The following is a 14,996-nucleotide window of genomic DNA, read 5'->3' on the forward strand; positions in this document are numbered from 1 at the left end:
TTTCCACTCTTCCTTTGCAGATTCTGTAATTTCTACAGCAAACATGTATTCCTTTTATAATAGGAAATATGACAAAACTTCTTTTATAAATAAATGGGTGTTTCCAGGCATTTAGGTTTTCAATGCCAAGGGCTTATTTCCTTTGATGTTTTAGTACGCTAACCTCACCTCATCATAGCAAGAAGTGCAGATGACTTTGGGAGAGTGCAGATGACATGTAGGGAGGGGACGCAGGCTGGAGGCAGTTGTAAGAGGCAAGATGTGTGGCTCTACTTCTCCAGGGAAGAGAGTGAGGTGGGCCCCCGGTCCTGCAGCCTTGAGGGCGAGGCTATGGCTTTTGCACATCTTAAAGAGCAGTGTCTTTTTCTTTTTTAATACAAGGAATAGGACTTTATTAGCATTGTTACAGATATTGCATTACATAGAACTGGCAAGTGCAACCCCAACTGGGCTTTGACTAGGCTACATCAGCAGAAGTGGAATCACCATGGAATTTCAAACAAATGTTAGAAGCTAACAGACAAAAAAGAAAGTTCCTTTTTACATCTTAAAGTGACAACTCTTATACAAGCAGAGTATTTCAATATGAAAGTTTGCCCAGTCACCTTCCCATCATGCTTAAACACTGCAATGTCTACCCTTGACTGTGCCAAAGATTTCTGGATTTTTAAAGAAAGTTTAAGGATTTCATGTTGATCTTTTATAGTACTTTATATTCCTATTTTTTATTCTGAATTTTGAATTGTATGAAAGTGTCAGCAAAACAATTATAAAAGCCAGTATCTTGAACACATGGAAATCAGAATGAGGCCAGGCCTGGCTTATACCCCATTGTCCTCTTGGGGCCGGGAAAGGACTATGTGACCGACGAGTGCAGTCCTGGGGGCCGGTAGGAGCTGGGCTGGCTCTGGTGGGGTACGAAGGCTGGCCTTGGCTGGAAGCCTCCTCTCACAGACCTCCAGTAGACATTGTACTGTTGCCCTCACACCCGGAGAAGACGGAAATGGCTGTGGTTGGAGATAGGATAGATAAGACAAACAGGACTAAATGTACAAGTTGTGGATTTGTGGTTCACCAGTTTAAAGTAGTTTCGAGGAAAGGAGGTGGGGAAGGTGAGGGGAGGAGTTAAGGCTTCTCTTTCAGTATGGGCAGGAGGCAAGAAGTCTGAGGAAGGGCCTTGTCATGTGGGAGAGCTTGAGTCTGGTGACCTTCTCACTCAACTCTTCCATTGAAGCTGAGGAAAATGAGGGTCAGAGAGGAGGGTGACCTGTCTTGCCTGGGGGCCCATGGTCAGTTGATGACAGAGTTGGGACCACAACCCAGGCCTCCCACGCCAACCTACTCTTTCTGTTTCAATAGAGGTAGAAGGGTCAGCTCTTCCTGGTGCTGGGAGCACTGAGGGAAGGTGAGGGCTCCAGTCTCCTGGACAGCTCCAGACCTGCAGATGCCCCTAGTTGTCCTCAGTGGGAGGGGGGGGGTAACACTAAACTGGCCCCTGTGGGATAGGTCTGAGTTGGGCTTGACACTTCCTCTCCACTACCTCCTACACTGGCTTGGATTTGGAGTAGTTTGAGGACCATATCTGGGCTTCCTACTTTCAGACGGAAGAGGTGGGCCCTGGGGTGTGAGCTCCAGGAGGGCCAGGGATCACTTTTATTCACATATATAACCCTTTCCCCTGGAATGTAACCTGGTCACAGGTACACACTATATCGCAAAAAAAAAAAAAAAAAAAAAAAAAAAAAAAAAAAAAGCCAATAAATTAATAAATGACCGTCAGGTTAGAGGCCAGCTCTGAGAATAATTGTAAAGTGGACGGGTTTGCTCTCAGGGGCACTTCAAGGCCACCATTGCTGGGTCCATCTCTTAGGGTGGTTTCCCTTCCCTGAGGCAACTGGTCACAGAGCCTGCATGTGACCCATCCCTCCATCTGAGGGGTCTATGTCCAACACTGCCTAGTTTCCCCTGAGTTTCAGATAAGGTTGGTCTTGGTTCAAACACATCAGATACTGAAGATCAGCCAGTCCAGAGGGTAGGCTGTGAGCCTCAGGCTAGCACTGGGACAGGGCAAGCTAGCTGGGAGCTTAGAATCTGAGAGGGTGTGAACAGGTCATTCCATGAAGGCCCAGCCAGAAGCCCTCAGGATCCTTGGGGTGTGGCCTGTAGGGAGGAGGAGGGAGCAGCCAACAGTGGTGACTGGCTGCTCCTGCTTGGGGAACAGAGGATCCCCCCTTGCCATCCTGATGGGTGCCGGACCTGCCCCCCTCTACCTCCCCTCACTTGCAGGCCTGGACTTACCTGGAAGGACTTTGAGTTCTCGTCAGAAATGGGAGCTGTGGGCACACTGGAGAGGGCTCTCTGTGGTCTTACATGCCCCCAGGACCTGCCACAGGGACAGCATTAGTGCCTGAGACCTGGTGCCCTGCCCCCCATTCCCAATTCTGAAGTGTTGAGGAGAGTCCTCCTGGAAGGGGTGGCTCTCACTCTACCTGCCACCTGGTGGATGCTCTTGGTGTGACCTCACTGACTCCCTTGGGACACTCCCAAGCCATGGGCCTCTGGTTTTAAGCTGGAGGAGGTGGGGTGCTTGGCCCAGAACATCCTTTGCACCTCCGCACCTCCACCAGCTCACACTGCTTAGTGAGCAACATCCATCCCATAATTGCATCAAACTATACTCCTTAAAACTGCTCCCTCCCTTCCCATCTTTTTCTACCCTTTTGTGGCTTTTTCCTGACTCTGAAACTACCTCTTCTATGTTAAAACATTGGGGTAGGGCTACCCCCCAATCCTGGGTCTGTGTTCTCTGGGGCTGCCCTGCACTCAGGACTGTGCAGCCTCTGAGGATCACGGACCAGAGAGAGTAGGGGCTTTGTGGATGAAGAGAGTCATACCTGGCAGGCAGAGTAGGCATCCCAGCCCTTGGACACTAGGGTCTGCAGCTGGGGCATGTGCTGATCTGCAAACTGCTCACACTGAGGAAGGAAATAGACACAGATTGGGTGTGGGGGCCCAGGCCTGGTGATACATGGCCAGCCTGGCCTCTCCACTTATCTGGATGCTTTCAGGGCTCCCCAGACCCAATGTAGCTCAAACATCAGGCCCCACTGAGAAGCTCTGTCTATACAACTGAACAAGCCGGGACACTGGAGAGAGAGAGGGTCTTAAACCAGGCAGAGGGGCAGAATCTAATCCACCTGCTTCCCCTCCTCCCAAATTTCAGTTCTGGAAGAAATCCTAAAGTTCATCAAATCTTTGAGAGCTGGTGGGGTGAGAGAGGGGGCCCTGAAAGTCATGGGGCAGGCGGTACCAGGCAGAAAGCTGCCCCTGGCAGGAGTCAGTAGGCTGCCTCAGATCTTCCTTTATGGGGGGATTTACTGTCACTGACTCCGAGGGCTGAGACTTGCAGACCCTTAAGCCCAGCTGTCTTGCAGGTGGCTTTGTCCTTAGTGAGTCACACCAGCACAAGGACCAGGGTCTGTCCCACTCCAGGGTACCCTGGGGTTACTCATCTCAGTTGGCTGTGCTCTTCATTAGAGAGGCCTGCTGGTCTTCCAGGGCCCAGACCCTTGGTCCAGAGTTGACTCTTGGCCTTAGGTTCACCCTAAGTTACATTCCCACCACTGTTTGTCCCACATCCTGCCTGAGCTCTTCAAAGGTAGGGGTCCAGCCCACTCTTGCATATCTCTGGCAGGAGAACTTTTCCTGGGCTCATCCCTCCACCCCAACCAGGGCCTGGGTCCTCTATTAATGAGCCCACCACGAACCTTTGGCCTGTTCAGCCAGGAGCCGAGGCAGGCCAGGTGGATTGCCTGGGGAATGGCCTGGGGCATGGCCTGCTCGCTGCTGTTCCCTGCCTGGGTGGCCACAAGCATGCAGAGGCGGCACGAGGAGTCTTGAGGTAGCCAATCTCTTGACGGGGACTGCAGAGGAGCGAGGGCTAGAGAGAAAACAGCCAAGGCTGTCCTGCTGAGTTTCCTGTCCTTACTGGTGCAGCACGTGGGCTGGAGAGGGAGGGTTGTGTGGCGCCAGGGCAGGGGAGGATGAGAGTAGGGGCCAGGGTAGCAGGCTCACCTAGGCCAGCGCCATCCTCGCTGGAACACCGGAGGATGAGGCCACAGACCACCTGGGGTAGCACGCGGCCCAGCAGCGCCTCGAGCAGAATGACAGTGTAGCGCTCAGCCAGGCACTGGCAGATACCGCCCACCACCATGGGCACCACGTGGCACACCTGGGCCACAGCCATGCCCAGCACACCCTAGGGAGGGGCCGAGAGAGGGCAGGATGGGACCTTCCCATGCAAGATCTACTCTGTGCCCAGCACCACGGGGCACTTCGTAGACATTCCCTCGTTCCCTTCCCTAACACTATAGATAAGGACAGCGTGCACTGAACAGTCCAGGGGGTTCCCCCAGAGTCCTGAAACAAATCATGGAGCCGGGCCATGGCCACAGCTTTGACTCCGCAGGCTCTAGAAGAGCAGAGAGGGATGTAACTGGCAGAAAGGGAGTGTTGCCAAGGACCCTTTGCAACCTGGGGCAGACCTTGAACCAGACCTGTCTTCTCCCTCCTGACCCAGGGCTTGCCGTGCTCTCTAGGTCTCAGCTTAATTGTCATTCCTCAGAGACTGTCCCTGAGCAACCAGCAGTAACCCTTCTCCCCTCACTGTCCATCACCTCATCTATTCTCTGCTTGAACCTAATATCCGGAACATCGCTCCCGCCCCAAAGCACGCTCAGGGAGGCTAATGGGCAGCTTCTTACATGGGCCCCCCTTTAGGGCGGCAGTCTTGGGCTGATGGGACTACTGGGTGATGTCACCACAGGTCTGGAAGACTCCAAATTTGGCACAGGCTGGGGGCTCGGGGGGAGTCCCATCTGTGGAAGTTTTCCCTTTGAAAATTAAAAGCAACTGGGGCTTCTCCATCAGATGGTGAGCTGCCAGAGGACAAGCCCTGGCCTTGTCCATTTTCATACTTGACAGTGGCGTTGTGCCTGGCCTATAGTGGGGTCTTCATGTTTGCTGAGTGTGCTCTAGGCCAGGCAGGTACTGGGTCTGAGCTGCACCTGCGGTCTGCTGGGTATAAATGGAGCTGCGGGGGGTGGGGGCGCCATGTTGAGCTTCTGTGAACCGGGATGCCTCACCTTGGGAACCACAGATTGGATCCGCTTGATCAGAGTACGACAGAGCCAGCAGAAGGGGAGGGGGATGGGGAACCGCTGCTCAGAGAGATCCTGGGGAGAGAATCGTCGGTGGAGACCAGGCAGGGCACAGGGAGAAGGCTCTTCGCTGCTGTTTCCCCTACTCTCCCCTCTCCAGCTCCTCCTTACACCCCCAGGCCCAAGTGTCCATTGGCCTTGCCTCTGGCTACCTCTCTGGATTTCCACCTATCTGGTGGAGGGGCCACCACTGTGGGGACTCCCTCACCTGTGTGTGAGGCCCGGGCTGTGACTGGAGGGCAACAGTCTGCAGGGGGAGGACCATCTTGTCCAGCAGAGGGTCCAGCTGCTCTGGCTCCTGCCCTGGCTCTGGAAACCTGGTTGTGCACAGGCCCAGGTGCTCGCAGATGGCCTTTGTGTTCTAGGGCACAATGCAGGGTGCAGGACATTTGAGGGGGAAGCCCACACTTGCTCAGGCTGAAGGACTCCAGGACCAGAGCCACTCTCTTTGGGCTGGGATGGTGAGGTGCCTGCTGGGTGGGGGCCCGTGAGTTGGGGCTCTGTGGTTGGGGTCAGGGGAGAGTGAAGGCAGAGAAAGAGCTGTGTGGGAACTTTGGGACGGGTGTCTGGGAATGTGTGTGAATGAGAGTAAACGTGTGTTTTTAAAAATGGGTATGTGAGAGGATATGTTTGTACATGTGAGTGTGTGTGGGGTTTGTGACAGAGGGAGCGTGTGACAATGTGTGTGAGGGTGTGAGGCATGTGTGCTTGAATGTTTGTAGGCCTGCACACAGCTGAGCAGATGGGCCTGTGATCAGGGCCTGGCTGAGGGCACTGAGTCTTCCGGCCTTATTGTAGGCAGGTCTAAGAGTGGGTAAAATGTGAGAATGTGGGTAAGAGTGTGAGGGGTGTGTGTTGGATGGTTGGGTTATGTGCGTAACTGTGGGTGTGAGTGGGCATTGGGTGCAGTTTGGGAGGGCAGGCTGGAAGTGGTGTGGGTGGGCCCTCACAATGCGGTCCTGGAAGTAGCTGACGACCAGCGGGAAGTAGAAGTCGAGGATTTGGTGGCACTGGGGCACGAGCAGCTTCAAGGGGAGGTTGTCACACTCACGCTCCAGGAACTTCCGCATCGTGTTCTGGGATGCAGAGGGGGCAACAAGAACAGAGGTGAGAGAGTCAGCCTGACCTCTCTGATGTCTGACCCCTCCAAGGCCCCCGCTTCCAAGTCCCCACACACAGGGCCACCACCAGGGCACAGTGGCCACCCTTTCCCAGGGCACCAGAGTTCAGCGTGCCAAGGAGTTAAGCAGCTGTCCACATTTTCCCCCAGGAAAGACCATCCCTAGCTGTGCTGCTGAGCTCTGGGCCAGGGCTTTCCACTGGTCAGGAGGTACCTAGAGTCCTCAGCCAGGCCACATCCTCAGCCTGGAGCCAGCCCATTTACGGCTTAACCCTTTCTCCCTGCTCTATCTCAAGTGTTGAACCCCAGGCTGCATCCAGGATCTGTGTTTCATCACCTGGAAAATGACCTCCTTGGTCATCTTGATGAGGAGCGGAACGATGGTCTCACATTCCTGGCACAGGTCATCCTGGGAAGGGAGCCCCAATGTGGGGGTATATATGGAGGCATGATCCCAGCACAGGTAGATGAGGCTCTTTAGGTAGAGACTGATAGGGTGCTCCAAGGCACAGGCAACTGCTCTCCATCCCATAGCATCCCACCCTACCCCAACCCACCCCACCCCACCTCATCCCACCCAACCCCATCCCATCCATCCATCCATCCATCATCATATCCCATCCCATCCCATCCCATCCCATCCCACCCCACCCCACCCCATCCCACCCCATCACACCCATCCCACCCATCCCATCCCATCCCATCCCATCCCATCCCATCCCATCCCATCCCATCCCATCCCATCCCCATCCCATCCCATCCCATCCCACCCCCATCCCATCCCACCCACCCCACCCCATCCCATCCCATCCCATCCCATCCCATCCCATCCATCCATCCTATCCCCTATGGGGGCTCCAACCTCTCAGGTCTATCCAGAGCCTACCCACCACCTTCTCTCCGAGCCCTTTGGTGTCTATCTATTCTCGGGTGGTACTCACGGCTTCCGCATTTCCCCAGACTTCCTGTAGGCAGTACCCCAGGGTTCTGCACTGCAGTGCTTGCTCCAGGCTTTGGCACCAGAATTTGGGGCCCTGGGTACAGGCCACGGATGAGGTGGTCCCGACAGCTTCTATTTGGGGCCAGAATAACCTTGGGATCCAGACCACTTTTAGCACCTTGACTTCACCCACCCACCAAACCCAGTTTTACTGGGCGCTCACAGACATTAAATACATGGGAGTCAGACAACCCTGGGTCTCCCTGCTCTAGTGCCCACTGGCCCATCTTTACATCTTTCCAACCTCCTTGTCTTTACAATGAGGATAATGTACAGATTGGAGATTATGCCTGGCACAAAGCAGTGCTCAGTAAGTGATGGGGATAGCCCTACTGTCTCTTCCACACCTGGCCCCAGGTGGGAGAGAAGTGAGGAGAGCTGGGGAGACTCACCAGTGCCTGGGCCACAGAGTGTGGGCAGCAGCAGCAGCCATGGCAGCAGGTGCGACTTGGCCATGATTCCTCCACAGCCTGGACACTGTGCTTGGGGTGGGGGCCCTTATAGCTGGGGGCGGGGGTGGGGGGCAGGGCTCTGTGGGAGTAGCATCGATCTCAATGTTTGCCTTTGCCCTGGAGAGCCCTGCAGGTGCTTGATCCCCACCTCTTCTCAGCAGTGACACTCCTGCCTTCCCTCCCCCCAAGCCTCTCTGGTCCTGGTCTCCTGCCCGACGCCTTGATTCTGCTCCCTTTACCCTCTGACCTAACTCCTGTGGGCTGGGCTCTTGAGTTCCTCCAAGCAGTGGGCTTTTGAATTTCTATATCTAATCCCACCTCTTTAGGTTCTGGGAGGGAAACTGAGGCAGGGACAGGGCAGCTAGAGTAATCCCCCTTCCAGCTCCACCCCAGGCCTCTCGGGCCACCTCTGTTCTCTTAAGAGCAATGCTCTCAAGAGCTTCCTGCTTGGCTCTTGACCCAGGGCAAGGACCGGAGGGCCAAACCCAGGACCCTTCTAGGCCACCTACCCACCATCCCCACTACATTCCCACCCCCAGAAAACTTCCCTATTTCTATGGACACAGGGTTGCCATTAGTCACAAGAGCTCTTACATGAAACAGAGAAAACAAAATGCCCCAAGAGTCTGAGACAGGAATTGTGGGGGCTGAGATTTCCTGAGTGACACTCAGGCAGTCCTGTCTGGGGAATGCTTTCATATTTCCTTTCCTGGGGTCCCCTCCAGGAGAGGCTGGGACTTAGCTGGTGGTTCGGGAGAGACCGTCCTGCAGCCACACAGGCTCTGGGGTCAGGCCCACTGGGCAGTGCACCCCAGGGACAGGCTCACCATCTGCCAGGGCAGACACTCTGTGTAAGGTGGAGGGCATCAGCTCCTGAGCCATGAGACGCTCTGATTCCAGAGGACCCCTCCTCCCAAGTAGGCTCAGAAGGCCTCTACAATCCAGGGAGCACGCAGCACTCAGGCAGCACAGGAAATAATGTCATGATGACAGCGGTCAGACACAGGATGGCCAACTGACACCCTTGAAGTCACATAGGAATTTGTGTTGTTTTTGTTGACCTCAAGGCCTGGTCAATACCACAAATAGAGCTGAGTGCAAGTGTGTGACCCAAGACTGGGAGCCCTGGCCCTTCCATTCAGCCTCAGGAATGTGGGCCTGGTCTATGTTTGTCTTAGTAAGTGGTAAATAAACAAGCTCCGTTGAATTCAGTCTGGATACAATCAGGCCTATAGGAGTGCAGAGTGGATTCTCAAATGGCTGTCTCGGAGGTGGGGGCGGGTGTGTGCTGGGGTGTGACTGCTCAGGGAGGTTTAACAGGGCCCTCAAATCTAGTGGCTTCTCACAATACAAGTTTGTTTCTCACACATGTTGAGGCCTGGGGTGCCAAAGGGCCCCGGACGTCCTTGACTTCTGTGCAGGAAGGATCTGTAGGGGAGTCAGAGTGGGTGAGATGAAAATGAGACTCTTATTGCCAGAGATAGCACACACCTGAGGAGGAGTGATTCAAGGGAGAACGCCGCTGGGTTTGAGGTTGCTGATATGTATGTTTAGAAGGGAGCTCGTGATGGGGTTTTGAGTTGGTTCTGCCCGGGGTTTTGTTTAGCAAGACTGTGTAGTGATAACAGGACCCTGGAGGTGAAACCAAGGTAGAGAGTTTAAACAAGTGGTGTTGGGCCATCTTGTCACAGAAGGTGCACAGAGGTTTTCTGGGGGGGGGGGCTTGGGGGGAGACTGAAGTTTACCTCATACTTCCCCTCAGAGATTTTGGCCCCTTTTATATTTATTTAACCTCTTAGTTACCAACCTGACGAAGACAACGGGATAGTAAAGTCCTACCCTTGAGTGCCATCCCGCTGTGTCTGTCTGTCCTGGGCTGTTTCTGTCTCACTCCCCCAAGAGCTCTTCCATTCTCTCTTCCTCCCTTCCTTCCTTTCCTTCTTTCTTTCTTTCCCCTCCCTTCCTCCCTCCTTTCTTTCATGGTTATTCTTTTTTTTAAAGCTGTATATTTTAAATTTTATATATTCTTTATATCATTTTTCATTTTTGCACAATGTATGCATTTTCATCTTGGTTATAGTCCCCATACAATTCCCACCCCCCTCCCTTGTTTTGACATTAATCCCTCCTCCCCTCTCTTTATTTAAGATTTATTTATGCAGGGTACAGGCCAGATGCGGGAGGGGAGAGGATTCACCGGAGACAGAGCGGGGAACAGAACAGGCAGACGACAGAAATACACTGCTGAGGGGAGCAGCGGGCGAGGCAGGAGAGGTCTGTCTTGCCATGTGGGACCCTTGCGGGTGGCTGGGAATCGAACCGGTGCTGCAGAGGCTGGGGACAGCTTCACAGCACTGCGCTCAACCACCTGCGCCACCAGGGGAGGCCCTCCTCTCTTTATTTCTTAAAGAAGGAGTAGAGGGATGATGGTCTCAATCTTTTCTAGCTACTTCCTGTTGGGCGTGGGTGTGGTTCCCTCCCTACAGGTGTGAGGAGTAAAATTCTCTCTCAGCCCAAGGGAGACATAGGACTCTGGATTTGGCACAGGTTGTTACCTGCAGTTGTTGAATGTTTGACACCATGTTTGAACAGATAAGACCCCACCATTAGGAGGTAAGAGTAGCTATCAGGACCCTTGCGAATAAGGAGACCCAAGGTCACCATCCTGTAAGTCTGTCCCATGGATTTGACATCCCTTGAATATTATAATCTTTTGGAGACCAAGTTGATGAAATAATTTAAGAAACAAGAGCCAAAGATCAAAAGAAGTAACCATATTCCACTAGTAGTTATAGGATTGAATGATTCCACTAATGTACAGATTAGAAAAAAGCCTTTTTTTTTTAATGACAGGAGTCCAGGGCCTGGATGCAATTTCTTTAAGGTGCTCCACCTCTGGGAAGCTACTTTTTTCTCTGGGTTTTCAGTTTCCAGCTGGTTCTGGAGCTCAGCTCCAGGTTGTTCTATCATTCTCTGTAAAAACAACCTCGGGGAGGGCCTCTCTGGTGGTGCAAGGGGTTAGACGCAAACTATGAAGCTGTCTGCAGCCTCTGCAGCACGAGTTCAATCTCCAGCCAGGGAGCTACTCACATGGCACAGCAGACCTCTCCTGACTCACCTGCTGCTCCCCTTAGCAGTGTATTTCAGTCAATCTGCCTGTTCTGTTCCCTACGCTATCTCTGGTGAATCCTCTCACCTCCCACACCTCTGGCCTGTACCCCAGTTCTTGTATGCATAAATAAATAAATCTTAAAAAAAAAAAAAAAAACCTCAGGGAGAAAAAGTTAGGTAAGATTTTTTACTTTCATGTGTTCTTTAATGTCTGGGAGCAATTGAACTATTCAGCCTCCATTACATGTCACAGTGCAGAGCATATTACAGGTTAGTGTTGCTGTTGGTAGGGAGGCTGTGGACCACGCAGTAATTCAGAGTCCCGGGTTCCTCTCCACATTTGCTGGACCAATCTCCAGGAATACCCCCTGGGGGAGTATCAGGTGGCCCTGCTCTTAGGAAGCTGGTTGTCCTGCTGAGAAAACACAGCAGACTCACCCCTAGGCCACCAGGAGACTCAATCTGAGGAAATGATGACCACCAAACCCCAGTGTTTAGTGACTAGGACCACAGAGGTTTGTTTGTTTCATGCACAAGGTCATGTACATAGTGGGTGACAAGGAGCGCTGCTCACCACAGTCCCCCCGGTTCACAAGCTGTCACGCAGCCACTGCCTTCAACACAGCATGATTTCATGGTGGCTGGCAAATGCTCTATCCCATGCTCCTGCTCAGCAGGACACTTCCAGACCTGGCAGGGCCTTGCAAACATGCCTGGCAGCCAGGAATGCAATGACGCCATTGACCAGAAGGTGGAGACCAGGAGTAAGGTGCAGAAGTGGTGTGTGAAGATAAGGGGACCCCACAGTGCCCTCCTTGACCTTTTAATACTGAGAGCATCCGTCTCTCTGCATCCCAAGTCCCATACACCTAGAGACGTTGTTGTGGTCTGTTGGTGAAGGTGTTTCTTTATTGCAGCCAAATAAGGCCTCATGCTATTTTCCACAAAGAGCTGATCTTATAGCATTTTAACTATTGTTAATTATGGTTTACACTTATTTTTGTGATTCTTGTCTTTCTTTCCTGCTGATTTGTAATCTCCACAATGGCAGGTCCCTTGGCAAGTTACCACCTTTTTGTCCTTAGTGCCTGGAGGACCATGATGTGGAGTAGGGTTCAATTAGCATCTGCCAAGTAAATTTTTTTAAGATTTATTTATTTATGCATACAAGAACTGGGGTACAGGCCAGTGGTGTGTGTGTGTGGGGGGTGAGAGGAGTCACCGGAGACAGTGGGGAACAGAACAGACAGACTGACTGAAATACACTGCTGAGGTGAGCAGTGGGTGAGACAGGAGAGGTCTGCTGTGCCATGTGTGTAGCTCCCTGGCCGGATATCGAACTCATGCTGTAGTGGCTGAGGATAGCTTCATAGTTTGTGTCTTAACCCCTTGCTCCACCAGGGAGGCCCTGCCAAGTAATTTGATGTGGTCTAAAGCTGGGTTCAGAGTCAGAGTATACTCTGGTGAATGCTGGGGGGTACCATCTGCAGGCCATCTGAGTGACTGCTGGGAGAGACATCTTCTTCAGCTGGGAAGCGACCAACGCTGAGCTTGGCCTTTAGCAGAGCCCCAGATTGGCCTCAAGGCCATGCAGAGTATTGGACAATTCTGAAAACATCCAGGTCTGCCCCCAGCCCAGCCCCAGGGACTCTTGTTCAAGGACCCGAGTAAGGATGTCTGTGAACGAGATGCTTCAGCAAAGGCCCTGGGACATGTTTGTCGGGTAACCGAACACTCTGAGACCTCAGAGAGGCGTGAGTGTTTCTGTTCATTTCAAGATAGAGCCCTCGGTGCTTTGGGGGCCACAGGGTGCCAGGGGATACAACCCAGCTTTGTAGCCCTACCAGAGACGGTCACACCCAGCAGGTCCTGGGAGCAGTGCAGAGCAAACAGCGCCTACACCAAGCATCTGACTGGTAGGTGAACGAGTTGCAGTCATCATGGAGAGCAACTTGTAAAGGTATGAAGTCCAGTCATGGCCCACAAGGGCAGAATATGGATACATGTCACTCCCCCAAATTCATGCACAGATTGGTATGTTCAGTAACGTGGATCAATAATGAGAAATCTAATAAAGACTGGCAGGAAGTATACCAACTTGTTGGCTATGGTGATTTTTTATTTGATTTATGTATGTATGACCATTACTCAGTTTTTTGTACTTTAAAAAATGGGCCTGAAAATAATGAAACAAAAGAAAGGAACACTTCTCCCCATCCTCAAATATACTAGCAAATATACCAACTATATAATTGGTTAGTATAGACTTTGTCCAGTCTGGGTTTCATGGTGAGGCAGGTGTGAATCATCAGTACTAAGGGAGAAGCGGGTGTCCCCAAACATGGAGTGTCCAGCTGGGAAATAAAGTTCCAGAAAGGTGGGAGCAGTGTTTCCAATCCTGTGATATGAGGTAGGAAGGCAGTGGATGTGACAAGGGTCAGGTACTGGGACACCCAATGACAGCAGACAACATGCAGGTGAGGCCAAAGGGAAGCCAGAGTCATTTTGGTTGTTCTGGGGTGGGGGTGATGGTGGGGCAAGGGAGAGAGGGTTCAGAGTGGGTTTTAAGTACAACATTTGGAAGGCCTGTGGATTCGCATCAGCCACAGAAGTCAGAGATGGAAGTTGCCATTGACTTTGGAGCATCTTAAAAGGAGGGGACCCTTATCAGGGTAGTGCTGGGGTGGGAGAGTTGTAAGAAGTAATGTGGGGGCTCGGCGAAGCTGCCGGATGGCTGTGGTGCCATTACTGTTGTTCAGGGGTTTATGGAGTGTTATAGGAGCATCCAATGTGCCTGTGGTTACGTGTAGGTCTGTGGTGAAGCTTCTCAATACGTGCCACAACGTGCAACTGCACTCACACGACGTGCGCTATGGGTCAGGTAGTGGGCAACAATCAGTGACAGGTGTAACCTCTGTGGATGACAGCAACAGTTACTGGAGGATACGGGGGAAGACTATGTGAGAGGGGAACCCCCATCAAATGTGGCCAGCCCATCAGGCTGACACATGTCAACACTGGCTGAAATCTCCATAGTCACCACTTTACCTCACCTCTTTCTAGAAACCAGGAAGTGAGTGCTTTTGGTGAGGAAGGAGAAGGTGATTATCTGGATGACTGGCAGTGCTCTGTAATGGGCCCTACTGGGTGAGAGATGGAGAAGTGCGGTTCAAGCATTCCTCCACTGAGGTTCTGCTGTCTGTCATGGGAGAACAATATGGTCGACCCATCAGTGGACAAAAAGAGGTGCATGGCATGGCCCAGCCAAGTCAGAACAACTATTGGAAAGCTACGGAAGGCATCTTCATGAAGCCCAGTGAATTGTTGAAAGCAGAAGCCCACCACACCGAGCTATGAGTCTGGAGACTGTGAGCCACTGTCACCATACAGTGTTCATAGACTTCTGCTGCTGCTTCATGCTGGGATCCCTGCCATGTCATCACTTGGGCAGTGGCCATGTCATCACTGAGATAAAGATGCATGACAGAAAACAGTGGCTGTGTTTGGAAGCTTCAGCTCTTCACACTTGAATTGTTTGGTCTTCCAGCCTTGGGTTAGTTTCTTCTGAGTACATATTGTTTTCCCAGACATAGGTCAGTTTTTTGCTGGTAAAGGAGCAGCTGCTTTTTATTCATATTGATTAAACAGAAACTGAGGAAGACATCCCTTTTAAAACAAGGAAATTTTTATGTCTTGGAAGCTTGGCATCATTGATTATTGACATGTGACTTTTCCCCTATATTTTTTCCTCCAAAATGATAAAGAATTTAATTGCTAAAAAAAAAAAGAAGTAATGTGAAGGAGAGCAAAAGATGCAATAAAATGTGGTGTAAAATATTAATTTCTCAGAACAGAAGCCTTGGTAAAGGTGTGCTCCTCTTGCGGCTTGGGAACTTTGAGTAAGTGGTCATGGGCAGCTCAAATGAGATCTGATAAACTATTTGAGAAACTACTGATCTCTTTTTTGACGTACTCTGAACTGTGACTCAACTGGTGGTGGCTGTGGTCAGGAGTGTATCTGATAAGAAAGAAGGAGAGGCTTAAGAAACAGTCCTCCCATTTCATCTGTCATTTTTTGGCCAGAGTGGTGCATC

At 51.8% G+C, this 14,996-nt stretch overlaps 1 protein-coding gene and 1 pseudogene across 1 annotated transcript; one reads left to right on the top strand and one right to left on the bottom strand.

Annotated features, from left to right (window-relative positions):
- Positions 1-953: 953 nt before the first annotated feature.
- On the bottom strand, positions 954-7,795 carry LOC119256534 (pulmonary surfactant-associated protein B-like). Its single transcript, XM_037524348.1, has 11 exons — positions 7,732-7,795; positions 7,281-7,411; positions 6,677-6,748; positions 6,170-6,295; positions 5,428-5,580; positions 5,145-5,234; positions 4,075-4,258; positions 3,768-3,940; positions 2,895-2,975; positions 2,299-2,383; positions 954-1,007 (listed from the first exon to the last, which is right to left on the bottom strand). The coding sequence occupies exons 1-10, from the start codon at positions 7,793-7,795 to the stop codon at positions 2,321-2,323; spliced, it is 1,137 nt and encodes a 378-aa protein (XP_037380245.1). The 3' UTR covers positions 954-1,007; positions 2,299-2,320.
- Positions 7,796-13,602: 5,807 nt separating this feature from the next.
- Positions 13,603-14,349, top strand: LOC119256535 (stromal cell-derived factor 2-like; annotated as a pseudogene).
- The last annotated feature ends 647 nt before the right edge of the window (positions 14,350-14,996 follow it).

The sequence above is a fragment of the Talpa occidentalis genome, unplaced genomic scaffold (genome assembly GCF_014898055.3).
Source record: "Talpa occidentalis isolate TD23 unplaced genomic scaffold, MPIMG_talOcc4v2.1 talOcc4.305, whole genome shotgun sequence".
NCBI lineage: Eukaryota > Metazoa > Chordata > Mammalia > Eulipotyphla > Talpidae > Talpa > Talpa occidentalis.

What these genes read in the sequence shown, in the direction of transcription:
- LOC119256534 (XM_037524348.1), bottom strand. Translation starts at nt 7,795, where the DNA reads ATGGCCAAGTCGCACCTGCTGCCATGGCTGCTGCTGCTGCCCACACTC. An exon ending in TCTGGGGAAATGCGGAAGCC is followed by an intron (nt 6,749 to 7,280) that starts GTGAGTACCACC and finishes CTCCCTTCCCAG; the next exon opens with GATGACCTGTGCCAGGAATG. An exon ending in AGCCCGGGCCTCACACACAG is followed by an intron (nt 5,235 to 5,427) that starts GTGAGGGAGTCC and finishes TTCTCTCCCCAG; the next exon opens with GATCTCTCTGAGCAGCGGTT.